Raw genomic sequence first — 17,320 nt, 5'->3', positions numbered from 1 at the left:
CATGTGGGATGCTCCCAGCCTGGGCTGGTGACTGGTTGCCCAGGCCTCTCAGCAGTCTTGGCTTCTGGAGCCGCTTCCACACCAGCATCGACCAAGGACTCCACAAACTAAGCACATTTATAAGGTTTGGCTCCCAGCCACTTTTCCTCCTGGGAACTGTGCCATTGTTTCCTATAGCCTGGCTGCAGCTGGGCAGTAGATACAAGCAGTTGCTTTGACACAACACACTCCAGACAATTTGGTGTTAAAGAGAGGGTCTGTCACAACACCAGAATGTTTCATCCAGAGGCACTCAAAGAGGACCCAAGTGCTACCAAGGGAAGAGCTGAATGCTTTCACCACAGTGAGCTGGAGAGAAAGACCAGTTCCTCTACAGATGACCCAAAAGCAGTAAAGGAATTGAAACAAGGATGGACAGATTTCCTGATCATATGAGGTACTTGCATGTCTTCATATGCCAGGCAGCTGTTAGGACTGCCGCATCCAAAGAAGTCCCAGGAGCCAGAGGGCAGCCTGGGAGTGACAAGAGCTCCCTACAGCCCTCTTTTGGGATGGCAATTGGACACACACCACAGGTCCAGCATGGTGCCACTGACCTCAGACACCCCAGCAGGCTGGTCTCCTCTGAACACAGAGCAGCACTGCTCCACCGAGGACTGCATGATAAACCCTGGGAACAGCCTCCACCTCTGAAATGCTCAGGAGCCAAGTAAGATGCAAAAGGAGCAGGCAAACCCTGAAAAAACAAACTTTCATTTCATGAAGTTACACACAAGCTTTATGAAACTGCTAGGAAAAGCTAGGAAAGTGCTGTACTCTGAGGTCCAGGAGGGTAGCAACAATGCCAAAAGGAGTAAATACACACTAACACACACAATGAAATAGGAACAGCATAAGGCAATAAAAAAGAAAAAAAAAGAGTACAATGCAAACTGAGTACATCTAACTTCCCAAATAACTCAAAGCACAAAGCCAAATGCTGCCCGTTTACGATATAACCAGCACTGATCAATCTACACACACTGACAGTAACACAAACTATGCTGTAACAAGTTGTGTGTTGTGGTAAAACAGGAAGCACATTTAAACATAATCTTTTGAAGGCTGTGAGAACTAGGACTAATACTTCACTTTCGCAGTTAATGCTGAAAGCCAGTCAATGCCCAGCCTAGCCAGAAGTATCACATTTCAGCTTTGTACAGAACACTTCCCATCCTATTCACCCAGCAGCATAAAATCCCTCAGCAATAGCAGGGGAAGATTTGCTAAGAGCTAAATGAAAATTGATCATTTTCCCACAGCTGCCCAGCATTTCAATCAATGCTGCACAGGTATTGACATATGGTAATGCTGGCCCAGTCCCAGCAGAAGCTCAGAGCAGCCTGCCAAATTCCAGGAACACTGATCAAAGACTGATTTTAAGGCCTGACTCAGAAAGAAGGATAATTGGGTACACCTAAACCTTTTTTTTTTTTCCTGAGCAAGTGCTGAGATTTCGCTGATTCATTCTACATTAGGGTGATGCACCCAACAGTCAAGACACTTAGTGACAAAAAGAACATGCAACAATGGCATTATGCTGCCTGAAATAGGTGGGCTTATTTATACCAGCTAAATTTTCTTTTTCCAAGATGAAAATGAAGATCTGCCAACTATGCCTTCATGCAGCTTCAAAACAAAGAAGTCGGTCCAAAGAACTATGCACCAAAAGTTTGCTTTTACTTAAATTTATCCAAAGGAATATATTGCTTCTGCAAAGTGACATTGTCCCCACCACTTCGTTTGGGATAATAATTTGAAGCTTTTCTCTCGGGTTTCTCTACAAAGTTCCCCCCCCCCCCCATTTAAAAATAAAAGATTTTAATGAAAAACTAAGTATCACACTTCAGCATAAACTTAAACAGCAGCAGGACGTGCTGAAACCACTGAAGAGTTCCCTGATTTCCTGCAAGGACACACCACGTTTCCCCAAGGCAGCTTTCTAGTTTCATCATGGGGACGCACAGCACAGTATGCAGATAAGCCCCTTTTAGATGCCATCGATAGCTCTCTAATCCACGTTCCCTGAGCTGATCTGATACCTGCTACTTAAGCAGGCTCCACCTTCCCTGGATATCCTCTGCAGCACCTTCCACAGCCTCAATGCTCCCCTCCTGGAGGACTGGCAATTTTCAGGAGTCTCTGTTACTATCTTCACAGATTATCTGAAGCCCCTGGCTTTCTTTGCTCTTTCTGCTGCTGCAGAGACCCCCACCCCAAATCCCCCTCCCCTGCCCCTGTTACACACAACCTGAAAGTTCAGTTGGGAGTCCACTGTTTTCTGTGTTTCTCTGTATTATGTATTTCTCCTTGTTACATGTATTACAAGAGCAGTCACCCCCCTAAGAACAACAGAAAATGATGCTCAGTGTTGTACCAGCCAACAGCAAGAGAGTTCTCACCAAAAAAAAAAAAGTTTTCATCAGAAACATAAAAAAAAGATAAAAAGAATTCTCTCTCTGCTGGGCAAAGGGAAAGTTAAGCACATGTATATAAGCTACCTTGTCCAGATTTATACACAAAGGCAGTGACACATCTAGGGATTACATTCAGGACTCACATCCCTATCTAGTGTCTGAACAATTCCTCCTGGTGGCAAAGGCAGCAGGAGACGCAATTCTCATGAAAGTTAAGGCCCAAGTTTTTCTCCTATTAGCCACTCATCTGAAATACTATACAAAATTAGTAAGCACTTATAAAAGAAATCAGCCTGTTCCTGATCATGTGCATAGCCAGTTAACAGACAAGACTCCTGTGTTCCTGAAGATGCTTTCCATTCGGGGATATACCAGAAATTTAAGTACAAAATAGTTATTCCAGTGTTGCGAGTCTAAGGTCAGAGGAAAGGGAGACAAATTCAGACCAATCAAATTCCATAAATTTCCAGTAAATATATTTTTTAAAAAAATCAGGATATGATACTCCTAAATGACACACTCAATGCGAATAATACCCAAACAGACCTAGTTCATGAAGGTAATACAATTTTGAGAAAAACAACACCATCATCATAGCAAAATCTTCCACAGGACACACACACAATTCCAAATAGATTTTCCTCCTCTGCACAAGGTGGAACAAAATCTCCGCTGACTTTTCACAACAACTTGTTCATCAGCCAGCCGAAAACCCAAGGACTAGCTGGCTCTTCTCCACATCAGCATCCTCCCAGTGGGGAAAAAGGATTCAGACCCACAGAGAGCAGTTACCGCGGGCTGACAGAATGGCTGAGGTTGGCAGGGCCCTCTGGAGGTTATCTGGTCCAACCCCCTGCTCAAGCAGGGCCACCCAGAGCAGGCTGCCCTGGACCACATCCAGAGAGCTTTTGAAGATCTCCAAGGAGGGAGACTCGATGGTGGGGTTCCCAAGCAGCAACCGCGTACGTGGTGGGTGATCCTAGTCTTGGGAAAGACAAATCTCCTGGTGGTTTCAGCTGTCCCCACTCCAACACCCTGCACTGCCAGGCCCAGAGGAGCAGCCACTATCAGCTGCTGCGGGCCACGGGGGAGGCGGATGACTCTTGCCTCCTACAACCTCCCCGTGAAAGTCAGAGGCTGGGATCACCGTAGGTGGAAACTCTTGGCAAAAACAATAAAGCAGCGACTACATATTTCAACAGGTTCAAAGTAACCTCAGATGTTAGGAGCAGATGCTCTTTTCCACCCCCTGGGATTTTGAAATGGTTTAAGCGTTTCCTCCCTTTCCCCTAATAGGGTAGGGTGCTGAAGGCATTAGCTGCAGAGAGACCGCAGCAGTACTAATTACCCCCAGCTAGCCGGGAGACCGCAGTACCTCGAGCTAATTGCGCAATCCCCGCTCCCCCACTTCAGATCCCCCAGTGAGAAGGTCTATCGCCTCCGGCATCTGTACGGCGAGGTAATCCTGCTCACCTGTATTTTAAAAGGGCATGCTTGAAAATCCTAAATGTCTAAAGTAAACTCATTACAATTAGTTTCCACAGCCTAGCATGCAGCACGGGGACCGCTGCACTGGCTGAAACAAGCGAAGGGCTCATGTCAACACATTTGACAGTGCGGTGTTGTCACTAACCCCTTTATTAGGCTGCAAAACATACCTGCAATCCACATCTGAGCTCATAGCCTCAAGCACTCCACAGCCAAGTCTCTGCAAGAGTCTCTCTCACAGAATTAAATATTAAAAGTGCATCTCAAAAAAATGCCCTGTAGTTTCATATTTATTAACTGAGACCTTACTTTTCCACTTACACATTTTTGAAATGTTATATATAGAACATTTTAAGGCGCACTTAGTGCTTGTAAAGAGCCCTGAAAACTCAATTCCTCTACAGAGGAATCTGTAAAAGGCATGATTCTCCTGCTCAGCATCCCTTATCCATGTAAACCAGCAAGAGAAAGGCCTCCCATTGAAAGGAAAACAGCCCTTATGTAATAGAGGGCTCTTGGATTCCAGGTGATCCTGCCACTCACCAGAAAGGGCTGACACATCAATAGAAAGTAGTGGGCATGGGAAGAAAAACTCCACAAAAAGTCAGGGCTTGCTTCTCAAAGTTTAGACACCTTCCACATGCACCTCAAATGTTGAGAGAAACGTCCAGGTACTCCGAAAACCTTGCTCTTTCAGGGAGCCATGAGCTTGCAGTGTCCTTGCATGGACACAAAACCCGCTGCCCAGCTCCTCCGTGAGCAGCACAGGCTCCTGGGTTCTGAAATACACGCAAGTCCACACAACAGCAAGGAGAGAGGTACCAGGGGTCAGGGATCACATGAGCTCTCCTTGCTCCCATTCCTGCTGACACCCTGCTGTCAGAGCAGCCAAGGCAGGAGTAACAAAGTGTACCTGGCCCCTGCACATCAGTACCACAGGCTAAAAGGACAGGCACAGGACTGTTTTTCCAAAGCAACGAGAACAGCAATGTTGTCCTTCCCCCCATCCTCCTTGCTGCCAGCCCTCCTTAACAGCTTTTGAACCTGTCAGATGATCTGAATTTGAGGTGGGAGGCTCAGAGAAAGGGCCAGCAACTTCCACAAACTGCTCTGAGAGAAGCTGTGCAGAACCAACCAGCTACTAAGTGCTCGGCAGAAGCCAGGTGGCCAGGGAACACGAGCTCATGCCCAATCGAACAGGGGGTGTGCATCCCCCAAGGACAGAGAACCTGCTGCCTCTTACCATCAAGCAACAAGGATGAACACCTGGGACCAGTGCAGAGGCACAGGGAGGGCCAAGGAGCTGAGCAAAGCATCCATTAGCACAGGTGAGAAACCCACAGGACTGCATATGCTGTTCCCAAAACTTTGCTCTTCGTTTCCCATTCAGGCGATGCAATCAGCAGCACACAGGTGTACCAAGAGACCATCGCTTTGGTAAGAAGCAGGTGTGGTGGGAGCACAGCTGAGACACGCCAGTGCAAACAGCGTGCCTAAAGCCTCTGCTATCCTCCCCTTCTTCCAGGAAAGCCAGGGCTTCCTCCATCTCCAACTGGTGTAACACGGAGCCCTGCCAAGGACACGGCGGGCTAGGACTTGCTTAGCTCCCTCAAATGATTCACGGCTCATTAGCAGCCAAAGGCACGGCCTGTCCTGGTCACCAACACTCTCTCAAAACTAGGACTAGCAAGATGCCTCTTTGTACCCAACCGTGGCTTACCGGGTCAACTGGGAATATAGAGAACACGGGATTTTGGTTTTTTAAGTTATCAGAGGATGTTCTCCATCCCACCAGCAGCAAACAGCATTCACTCCTTTGTCTCAGAGTCCCAGGGAGCCTTTCAGTGGTGTGCCTCATGTAACGCTACTGTGTGACAGCAAAGAAAAGCAGCTCTCAAAAACTGGGACAAGAACAACTTGGCTGAACTGGAGTCGCAATGCAGCAGACGTGCCGCCCCGTCCCTTGCTGCTGCCATTGGCACCACCTGCCCTGGCGGCAGGTACGGCACGTGCTGCTCGGGCTGGGGACAGCCAAAACAAGGTGCCTGAACCCCTGGGCAGGGAGGAACAGGGAACTCCTTGCTGATTGCCTCCAAAGAAAACTTCCTCTGATCTTGGCCTCCTCTTTTTTTTTTGTTTGTTTGTTTGCTTGTTTGTTTTTTAAAATCACTACTAAGCTCTTATTCTGGTATAAGTAGGTACTGTAGGTGACTGTTCCCCTTTTGGGCAACCAAAATACTAACACCAGAAGAAAAGCCCTCCGTGGATGTACATTTCTCATATCAATAGACCTTTTCTCCCCTGACCACAAGGGATTTGCTAAAACCATTTTTGGGGCACTGCACCTCCCTAAGGCCACGCCAGCACAGGAGGGAGCGGTCCAGCAATGCAACAGCACATCTCCCACGTCGGACACCCCCTGCCTGTCCCCTTCCCCGGGGAGACACCCGCCTCGTGCCGGCGCACGCCTCTTCAGAAACGACAGCACGTTTGGGTTTACTGAGCAGGGGCACCGTGCAAATTAATTAATTAGCATTTGTGAAGTACTGCAAAGATTTTAGGTGCTAAGTATTATTATTACTAATTTAATCTACATCCTCATTCAGTCACTCAGCCTCTCTTGTGAAACTGCCAACAACGATGCCAATTAGCCGTAATTGTTGTGGTGGTTTTGCGACAAGGCTCCTTGCCAACTGGGAGCAAGGCAGAGACCACCAACTCATTTCCCAGCCACGGCCCCGCAGCTGCCAACAGCAGCAACGTCCAGGCACATCGACCTGGCCTCGCCTCCAGCCGGAGCCCTGGGAGGAAGAGCTTTGGGATCCATTACCAGCTCCCCAGGGGCACAGCCTGCAAGGCACACACCAAACTTTTAATTAGGGATAAACCAAGACACTTTTTTTTTTTTCCTCCTCCACTAGTTCAAAACTTGATCCAGCAACAGATGCTGATACTGCAGCACCAAAATGCTAATCTGGAGTAACTTAATCTTAAACCTTGTTGTTTGTTTTTTTTGTTGTTGTTTTTTTTTCCCCCCCCATTCTTGCTGGGTCAAAATCACATTTTCATTCGCTCACAGGCCTCACTGTGGCAGCAAACTGTAAAGACAGCAGTAGTAAGAAGAAGGGAATCGACGGTGGAGGGTGCAGTAAATCTTGCATTTAAGAGAATTGCTGAGGAGTTTTAGCATAAGCAAAGAGGTATATCTTTATACCATCTGTCAACAGAGATTTGGAGGACTTTAAAAAGACCCAAACAACTAACAGTATTCTGTAATCAATGCACAACATCTGAGCACCGAAACTTTAAATTATTTATATATTTTAAATATGTCTAATTGAAAGGACAGCAACATATAAACTGGATGAATCATAGCCCTCTCAAGCAATTAGATTTGTTATCCCCGCAGACTGCAAACAGCATCTTGGCTTTTTATTCTAATGTGAATTCAATCCCTTGTCAGCTGCCCCACGCATAAGAATACAACTTCTCTCTTTCATCAGTACAGATATCAACAGCAGGAAACTAGCCCTTCTTTCATCTCTGAGGCACCCACCCACCTTTCCAAAGGGTTTTAAACCAGGTGTGGAAACCTTGCTGAATCTCTGCTGAAAGATCCCTCCGCTATTATGGCAAAGGACACAGCTCCTTTGAGAGCGCAGCGTGCTCCAAGCAGCAGCCTTCTGGTGTTTGCTCAGCCAGTAGCTGCTCCGTTCAACAGTACTTTAGAAGAGCTTATGAGAAACTCTGGACTTTTATTGTATGGGCACGAAGCTCTTATGGAGAGGAGCTGCTGTTTCAGACATCTTGTTATATAATTAAACAAGAAAGGAAAAAAAAAAAAAACAACACAAGCTGCCTTTCTGGCACAGACATTACAGAGTGCTCAAACTGCCAGCTTATTGCATCAGATTCCCACTGCAAGGCCAATTCGCAGCAGCTGAGTATCCGAACCACTGACTGTTATCTCCTGCTAACCTACTTCACACTCAGAAGGCAGTAAGCGGGGCTGGTCACTGCCTCTTCCTTCCTGAAGAGCCGCTCACCGGCCTGGATTAGTGGGTTTCTGAGCTGGCAATTAAGGCTAGAGGTCTCACACTTGTTAGAAGATGGATTTTTGAAGAAATCTAAGTATCTGTGTGCTACTCACTAAGTAACCTGCAGGTATCTGTTACTCCGTGACTAAGTCTGTCAAGGTTGTGCCACCGCGGTGATGACAATTTCATTAGTTTCCTCAGCATGCCCTGAAACTGCAGAAAAGGGGGATTAATTTACCCATCATCGAGGGCTTACAGAGGAAGCCCCCTGGGACTGGCAGGGAGGAGACCACACAGCCAGCCCCCTGCTCGCCGCCCTCCTCGCCCGAGCACCTGTGGGACCCACTCACGGGCAGGATGCTGCTCGCTCCCATCACAACAAAGAGCCCACTGCAGCGATGGGAAGGGGGCAAGAGGCACTGTACAACAGGAAACAAAACTTATTTCCCCCGGCGATCCAAAAACCAAAAGGTCCAGTGGTCCTGACTTCAGTGAGGTGAGATGCGGGACCTTTCACACCGCAGAAAAAAAGAGCTCTCTCCAAACCCAGCCGGTCACTAAGGAGGCTCCTGTTGATTTCAAAGGGCTCTGGATCAGGCCTGAGAATACAAACCTGGCGGCGCTTTCGGACACTGCTCTACAATGCGCTTCCAAACAAACCTATATTTAGATTCAATGGGAATTCTGTAGATCATACAGGAACTCTTTGAATGAAAATGAAGGTCAATAGGGTTTGGCTTCCTCTTCAGACCCTCCCCCCCGTTCTTGCAAACATCCCGATAAGCATTGTTTGGAAAACAATACGTTACTTCCAAATGTTATCAAAAACCCAGCACACACTTTCTGTGCCCTGAACCAGAACCACAGCGTCTTCTGCTGCTCTCTGGCCCATCAGCTAACCCCGAGGATCTCCCCAGGTGTCAAGGCTTTTTTTTTTTTCTCCACCTGCCTCTCTTTTTAAAAGCTTTTCACGTGCTTACTGACGGGAGAGAAGCAGCGATACTAAAGAGCTCCGATAAAGAAAGAAAAACTGCGCGGTCGAGCACACACACGTGTAGCTCTGCGTGTCGGAGCTCCGCTCTGCCAAACCTTCCCCCAGGGGCTGCCAGAGCCCCCCCGGGGCACGGGAAAGCCCCAGCCCCTGCTCCCCGGGGTGACACCGGGACAGGGCAGCGGGGACCCCGCAAACCCGACGGCCCCGGGGGGTGCCCGCGCTGCCGAGCCCACCCCAAATCCAGCAGCTCAGCGTCCCAAAGCCGTCCTCTCGGGGCTGTTTGCCTGCAGCCGGTGCCCACAAGCAAGGGCTGAGCCTGCAGCAGCCCCTCCATCCCCGCTCAACCCGCGCCCCCTCCAACTTTCCGCGCCCCCGAGGAGATTCCAGAAGGGGAGTCCCGGCCTCCCTTCCCCTATCCGGGCTGCACTTACCGGCGGGGCGTTGGGAGGGCAGCCTCCGGCCGCCAGCCTCGCCGCCTGCCTCCGCAGCTCGGCCAGCTGAGCCTGGCAGCTCCGGCACCAGCCCCCGGCCGCCGCCGCCGCCGCCCGCTCCAGCGGCCGCGGCTCGGTGCCGGCGGCGGCCCCCGCGCCCTCGGGCGGCGGGCGGCTGGCGCAGCGCTCCTCGGCGGCGGCCGCCGGCCTCTTCCTCGGGGAGAGCTCCCGCACCGCGCTCCCCTCCGCCACCTGCGGAGAGAGGAGAGAGCTGAGAGCCCCGCATCGCGTGGAGGGGGGGGGGGGGGGGAAGCCCCCTTCCCACCCTCCCTCCGGGGAAAGTAAGAAGAAAAAAAAAAAAAATTTAAAAGGGTGAAAACTCAGCCTGAAGTTAAATTAAGGGAAGGGAAAGGAGAGGAGGAGCGCTGCTACAACTCACCCCCGGTGCGCGGCTCTCGGCTGCCGGCCCCTTCTTGCCGGTGGCCGTGCTCATGGTGGGCTTTGGGGGGCAGCCCCCGCTCCGCTACTGCGGGCGCTGCGGGGCCCGGCGGCGCGGCCGGCCCATGGCGGGGCTCGGGGGCCGCGGGCAGGTGGCGGGGGGAAGGAGACTTTTGGGGGGGGGTCTCGGGGGCGATCTCGTCGGTGCCCCCCTCCGTCCGGGCCGCCGCGCAGGGCGCTAGGTGATGCTGCCTGCCATCGCTGCCCAAGGAGCCGGCTTTGGGGAGGGAGAGGGAGGCGCAGCGAGCTCCCCACGGCGGCCCGGGGAAGGACGCGGAGCACGGGAGCACGTCGGAAAAAAAGCTGCAAAAGTGCTCGCCCGGCAGGGGAGGAGGGGCTGGGCGCGGTGGGTGGGGTGGGGTGAGCGGGGCCGGCACGGGGCGGGCGGGGATTTGGGTTTGGGTTTTTTTTTTGTGGGGGGGGGGGGGGGGAGTCTTTCGGTAGTGACCCTACGAGACCCAAAGCGGCTCGACCCAAGTTGCACACCCAAACCTCGGGTTCCTCGGGAGCTGGGGGGGCGCAGCGGGGCCCGGACCCCCCCGCAGGCGGGCAGACCCCCGGGACCCCCGGGGCCGGCTCCGCAGCCCCTCCTCGCGATGCCCCCGCCAGACGGAGAAATTAACGTTAGCAGCTAATTGTCTACTTGGCTGCCGCTCCGGCTCGTGCAGCTAGCGCTTTTTATTTTTATTTTATCTTATTTTTTAAGTTCTGCTCCCCAGAGGAGGAACCAGGCGCCGCTTTCCATCACCCCCCCCCCCCCAAGGCTGCCCGGTCCCGGTGCCGGCGCGGTGCCCGGCGCCCCCCGGGGAGCGCAGGCGGGGCAGAGCCGGGACGTGCCCGAGCTCCGCGGGGCTCAGCCCCGCTCCTGTCGCCGCCGCCACCGTCGCCGTGACCAGGGCGCCACCTGCCGGACCCGCAGCGCCACCGGCCCGGCCCCGGTGCGGGTCGGAGGCGGGGGGACTCCGTGGGGCAGCTCCCGGCTCCCTGCCCCTCACCGGGGGGTCGGTGCCGCGGTGATCTGAGCACGGAGCGGGGGCAAGAATTTGTCTAAAAATCGCTGCATCCTCCCCCCGCCTCGGGACACCTTCTTCGGCTGTTTAAACTTTTCTGGCTCTGCCCAGCACGTGTTTGAAGCGTGCCCCCCCCAACGAAACGGGTGCGTGTCCCCGGGGGGGTTGGGGCCGTGTGCGCCCCGGGACGCCCCCGCAGCGCCCCTCGGAGCCCCAGAAAAGTTTGGGAGGGGAGGCGAAGAACAGGGACCGGGGGATGGCAGCCGCCCCCGGGGGCTGCACGGTCCCCGCTGCTTAGCCCGGGGGAGGCGGGCGGGGACAGCGGGGGAGGGCAGCACGGGCACAGGTGGGGCTCTGCGGGGCTCCGACATTTCGTGTGCCCGGGGGAGACCCCCCCAAACCCCGCGCCCCGCAGGTCGGACGGGGCGGCGGGAGGGGGGGGGCTAAAGGCGTGTACTCCCCACCGCAGCTGGGGCTGAGCCGTGCTGCTGGGCTGAGCCACTCCTTTCCCTATTAAAAAAAACCCAAAACCCTGCCGGGAGTGCCGAGCCGCGGTGCGCCCCGCGCCCGCTCCGAAGCCGCCGCGGTGCCCCGGGGGAGCAGCCCCGGGAGCGGGCGGGGAGCGCGGAGCCCCAGCGTCCCTCCGCGCCCCTCCGCGCAGCTTCCAGGACTGTTCGTGGTGCTGAAACCCGCCCCGGAGCGGCAGCCGCCAACTTCGCACCGCCAACTTTGCGCTCGCCCTCCCCGAGAGCCGGCCGGGGGCAAGGCAAGCAGCGCCCCCCCCCCCCCCCCACCAGGTTCCCAGCCGGGGCGAGGCCCCCCTACCTTGGCTTTCCTCCGCAGGAGGTGGCTGGTGAAGCCGAAGATGATCTCCGAGTCCAAGCACAGAGCTCCTATCTCCAGCAGGCTGGGGTTTTTCCTCGGGGCGTTGGAGGCATCGGGAGGTTTTGGAAAAGCCATAGTTTTTTTTGTTTTTTTTTTTTTTTTGGGGGGGGGGGGGTTGGAGATATCCGGCTCCCTGAGCGGAGGCGATGTGTTTGGATGCACACAGATGGGGAAAAAGAAGAAAAAAGGGGGGGGGGGGGGCAGGATAAAATAGCCAACACCCCTTGTCACCCCTTAAAAAAAAAAAAAAAGAAGAAAAAAAAAAAAAGCCAGACGCGGGCGAGTTACTCCTTCATCTAACAGGATGCGCGCAGCCGGGGCGAGGCGGCCAGCAGCCGGGCAGCTCCGCCAGCCTCCCCGCCTCTCCGTGCCGCTCTCCGTGCCGCTCTCCCCCCTCCCCAATTTCTCCAAACCCCCCCACCCCCCACCCCCCACCCCCCAAAGCCTCCTCCGGCGGCACCTTCGGCTGCCGAGCGAGCGCGGTGCGAGCCCCGCTCAGCGCCCCGCCGGCCCCCCGGGTGCGCCGGGCCGGCAGCGCCCTGCTGCCCCACCGCCGGCCATCGAGGGGGCTCCCACCGCCCGCTGGCCAGGAGCCCGCACTGCGAGCCTCCCGCCTGCCCCCATCCGCTGCTGGGTGGGTTTAGGGTGGGTTTTTTCTTTTCTTTTCTTTTCTTTTTTTTTTTTTTCTTCTTCTTTCCCTCCTCCTTCTTCCTCCTGAGCGCGAGGAGGGAAGAGCTGGTGGTGAAGTCTGTTTAGGAGGGGGGGGAAAAAAAGCGCAAAAAATAAAATGAATAAGAAGGCTGGGGAGGGAGAATAAAGAAATAAATAAAAGGCTGAGGGAGCAGGAGGGCAGCACCTTCTGGAGAGGGCCCGGCTTCTCACAACCCCCCCTGTTAATTTTATTCGCCACGGGCGAGGGAAGCGAGCGGCAGCCCCCCGACGGCTGCGGCGGGCAGGGGGGGATTTGGGCACCTGGGGGCTCCCACCCCGGCCGCCCCCACGCCCCCTGGCCCCACGCGTGGCCCCCCCCGGGGCTGCTTCTTGCTCCTGAGGGCGCCGTCGGAGCGGGCGGCAGCGGGGTGGGGGCGTCAATCCCCTTTCCGTGAGCTTTCCACCCGAACAGCTACCCCGCAGCCGGACAAAAGCATTGCCCCGCTCCGTGCGGGCAGGGGCAGGGAGGTGAATTCAGCTGCACGGGAGGGCGCCCCGGGGGGGGGCGAGGGCTGCAGCCGAGCGCGGCTCCGCTCCCGGAGCTGCCGGGGGGGCCCGGCCGGTGTCCCCCTCCTCGATGCCGCCACCCCGGGGTGTGAGAGGGCCGGGGAGCTGCGGGGGGAGAGGGGAGGTGGGGGTGGGGTTGGAAGGGAAAAGGGAAGGAAGGGAGGGAGGGGAGAAGAAAGGAGAGGCTCAGGGGAGACCTCATTGCTCTCTACAACTGCCTGAAAGGAAGGTGTGGGGAGCTGGGGGTCGGCCTCTTCTCACAGGTAACTAGTGATAGGACCAGAGGGAATGGCCTCAAGTTGTGCCAGGGGAGGTTCAGGATGGAAATGAGGAGACATTTCTTCTCAGAAAGAGCAGTCAGGCATCGGGATGGGTTGCCCAGGGAGGTGGTGGAGTCACAGTCCCTGGGGGTGTTCAAGGAGAGGTTGGATCTGGTGCTCAGGGACATGGTTTAGTGGGTGACATTGGTGGTAGGGTGGTGGTTGGACCAGGTGATCTTGGAGGGCTTTTCCAACCTGAATGATTTAATGATTCTATGAAATTAATGTGCCACCTGTTCCGGGTTTCCAGCCGTTGAGAAGCCCACACATTGGAGAAGCGCCTGAACCCACCGGGAATGGAGTCTGAGGGAGACCCAGCCCCTGCCCCACCCTGCATAGACTGATCCCCTCACTCCCCACCAACCCCATCCCTGCCTCCTGCCTTGCTGTGCAAAGCCCCCCACCACCCACCATGCGCGGTGCTCCACCATGCTCCCCTGCACAGCAAGGGCATGCCCCAGCCCCTGGCAGATCCCCGTGCTTGAAAGGTGCCCCGTTACTGAGGGGGTGGGAAGGGGAGGGCAGAAGGAAAGACAACTCAAGCACAGTGGTGGCATCCAGGTAGGGTGTCCCACGCAGGTGCTCAGCAGGAGGTAGGAAGGCGCTCATCACCAGAACCCAGAGCAACACATGACATTTCCCGTGCATTGGGGAAGGACGCTTGGAAACTTCTGAGGGCAGAGATGAACACGGCCAAGCCAACGTTGGGGAAGCCCCGAGGCATCTGCCCCCGTGCCCCGCATCTTTAGCTCTGACTCCTTGCGAAGACCTGGCCCTATAGCCTGCCCCACTCATCAGGCACCGCAGGCCCCATGCAGTGCAGCCTCGGCCCTGGCCCGGGGAGGTCTCTCTTCCATCACCCCTCACAACACAAAAACCGCCCCAGCCTGCTGCCCTCGGCTGTCTTGCCGATAAAGCAGCTGAAGGGAAAGTTATGAGCTTTTATTCATGCTGCCTAAACTAAAGTAAAACATCAACGTGGTGACTGTACGTAATAATAGAGTAGATAAAGTCCATTTTTCCTGAGCCCTCTGAAAGCGATCCCCAAGCATTAAAAAGGGTCTCTTAATAAATACCTTATCTCCCTGCCACAGAGCCCTGCCGCAGATAACGGGGCCGCCATTACCTCTCACCCAGCCCCATTTCCATCAGGGCCACTTCAAACAGGCTCCTTTTAAAGCCCCCCCCCCCCCCAGCAGGAAGGCTCGAAGCCCCCCGGGCAGGGGGAGCCCGTCCCCATCCCCAGGTAGGGTGGGGAGGCTGTGCTGCACTGCGTCCCCTTCCCCTCCTGATGGGACAAGGCTCCACGAGCCGCCAGCCCCTGTGCCTGTGTGGGGTAGGCAGCGATGGGCTCCCACAGGGGATGGCCCAGGCAGGGCCACAGCAGGCAGCCGATGGCTCCACAGCAGAAAAATCCTCTGCAGCCCAGTGCAAGCGGCCCAGGTCGCAAGGTGATGCCGCACCGGTTGCACGGGACTCATTTATTGATACGCCACACAGGTGATAGCGGGTTTATTAAGTATATTGCTGCGATTTCACATTTAATTTACTAAGAATACAATGGTTTGGGCTAGAGGACCCAAGGGAAATCTAGGCAACAGTGAGCAAAAATCCATGAAATTCAATGTAGCACACTAATCATGGAGGCATTATAGTATTAATTGCTATAATGATATACTTCTAATCCTATCTTACACCACGCCACATAATTTCATTGGGTAAGAGAGGAAAGGAATTAAATTTAGTTCAATACAGGCAGGCGTGTAACTTAATAGAGGAGTTTGACTCCAGCGCACTCGTGGGTTTAGGGCTAACGCCACGCAACGCGGGCCACAGCAGGGAGGGATGGCACGAGACTTTCGCCTCCCTCACCGAAAGCTGGAAGCGATAAGGAAAAGTGTGGGATTTCTGCTTTTCGAGAGGCTGCCCGGCCATATAGAGGATAATTAGAATTCGTTGTAAAGATGATTTATCATGTCTATCATTGTGCTTGAAAAGGCTAGGTCACCCATGAATGCTGATGAAATTTCAAAGATCTGCTCCCCAAGGACTTCCCGCATCTGCTGCCCTCTGAGATGGGGAAATAGCCCCGGGCAAGCTTCTCATTAATACCGCCGGAAAATATAAGCATTTTGTCAGACACAACATTTTTCTTCACCCTGATACCTGACACTGTCAGAACCTTAAATAACGCCTAACGGGCCTCACACCGGAGCTCCCAGTTGCTCTCCTCGGGCTCAGGGCCAGCCCTGATGCGGGCCGGGGAGGTCCAGGGCTGGGACTGGGGAGCTCCAGGGCCAGCCCAGGTGTTGTGGGATGCTGCAAGTTTTGGGGTGCATTTGTTTCTCACTTGTTCACTGTTTGATCCATTTTCGGGTTGGGCCCGCTTGCTGGCACTGGGTTTCACTGACTGATGGGGCGGTTGTGACCACTGAGGAAACTTCAGCCCTCGCAGGCTGTGGAGAGAACAGCGATCACCCTGGTGACATGGCTGGAGATAACGGAGACCCTGGGGCAGCCGGGGGTGCCCAGGTGGGGCTGCGTGCCCGTGCCCCGGCTCCCCAGGACCCAAAACCTCTGGCTGCTCCCCACCGCTCTTCAGGGACCTCAGCAGCAGATGTGACCCGCCTGGAGGTCCGGGTGGGACAACCTGTGCCGGGGGCTCTCTGGGCACCCCCTGGAGGGGGTGCAGCTCGGTGCTGACCTCATGCCTGGCCCCTGGTCCCCCCGTGAGCCGCAGCCCCTCCTGCAACCGGCTGGTGAAGGTCAGGGGAAGGGACGGCTGCAGGCAATCCTGTGCTCAGTTGCCCGTGTCCGGGAGGCGTGGGGATCTCCGTCTTCAAGCCTTTTAATTTCCATTCTAATTTGCAAGCCGTAAAGAGAGGCGGCACGCGATCCGCGTCCTCCCGTTTCGGTTCCTGTCGCCCCAGTCACGCCGCTTGGCCCCGCTCCCCTCCCTTGCCACCGCCGCGGGGGCAGCACCGGGCCCGGGCCTCAGCACCACGGACAGCGGCGGCGGCGGGAAGGGGACGGGGGGGAGCGGGGCGCTGCCGCCTGAGGGGAGCGGGCCTGGAATGGCGGAGGGCAGAGCTCCTAACCCCCAGCCTGACCCTCCCCTGTCCCAGCTCCATGCCGTTCCCTCGGGTCCTGTCGCTGTCCCCAGAGAGCAGAGCTCAGCGCCTGCCCCTCCGCTCCCCTCGTGAGGGAGCTGCAGGCCGCCATGAGGCCTCCCCTCGGCCTGCTCTGCTCTGGGCTGAACAAACTGAGGGACCTCAGCTGTCCTCGTACATCCTCCCCTCCAGACCCTTCACCATCTCTGTAGCCCTTCTCTGGGCACTCCCTATCAGTTCTGTGTCCTTTCACATTGTGGCACCCAGAACTACAGGCAGCGGGGGGCAGATGTTGAAGAGACAATCTCAGGGGCTGTGCTCGTCCCCTAGAGGCTTCCACAGGGCCGTAAGGGAGGCTGGTGACAGGAGCTCGCAGCAAGGTGCTCTGGGGACTGTCGTGCCCCTTCCTGTGATAGTTTTGCCTCACAAAACCCATGTAAACAGGGCAAGAACCAAAAATCATCCATGCCTTACACAAACACCTCTGCTGCCAACAATACCGGCCTGGTGCCAAGGAGCTGGCTGGGGCTGTGAGGGGCCAGCAGCTCGCTGGGGCAGGTCATCCCCCTGCTGTGGGGGCACCAAGTGGGATCAGTGGAGTCTCCTGTTCCTCACGTCAGTGGAGTGGCACCAGGTGGCAGAGACCTTGTGGGGGCTGTGAGTGCCCTGGGCAGCAAACAGGACCTAGGGGAGGCCTCAAGTGCATAAGGGGACAGAGGGGAAGAGCCCGGCACCATCTCCACTCTCCTCAGACAGCTCCCCTGCCTCCCCCGAGCAGCGCACCCAGAGGCATTCCCAGGGCCTCGCTGCTTTGTGACAAGCCACTTGTTTAAAAAGCAAACATCACGTTCACAACTGTGTTTTCATCAGAGG

At 55.3% G+C, this 17,320-nt stretch overlaps 1 protein-coding gene across 3 annotated transcripts in view; it reads right to left on the bottom strand.

Moving 5' to 3' along the window:
- Nucleotides 1-10,234, bottom strand: part of KIF26A (kinesin family member 26A) — a 98,405-nt gene extending 88,171 nt beyond the window's left edge. Inside the window, exons 1-2 of one of the 3 annotated variants that reach the window (XM_083839432.1) lie at nt 9,846-10,234; nt 9,407-9,658 (exon numbers count right to left, since the gene is read on the bottom strand). In XM_083839432.1, the coding sequence (XP_083695558.1) occupies nt 9,407-9,658; nt 9,846-9,899 (306 nt within the window). In that variant the 5' untranslated portion in view covers nt 9,900-10,234. Of the gene's footprint in view, nt 1-4,487; nt 5,141-5,187; nt 6,965-9,406; nt 9,659-9,845 lie in introns of those variants that run through there. The other 2 variants (XM_083839433.1, XM_083839434.1) reach the window with 2 other exon arrangements.
- Nucleotides 10,235-17,320: the final 7,086 nt, after the last annotated feature.

The sequence above is a fragment of the Anser anser genome (genome assembly GCF_964211835.1).
Source record: "Anser anser genome assembly, chromosome: 5".
Classification (NCBI taxonomy): Eukaryota; Metazoa; Chordata; class Aves; order Anseriformes; family Anatidae; genus Anser; species Anser anser.
The sequence above is the reverse complement of the archived record's forward strand: the minus strand, read 5'-3'. Positions and strand labels throughout refer to the sequence as shown.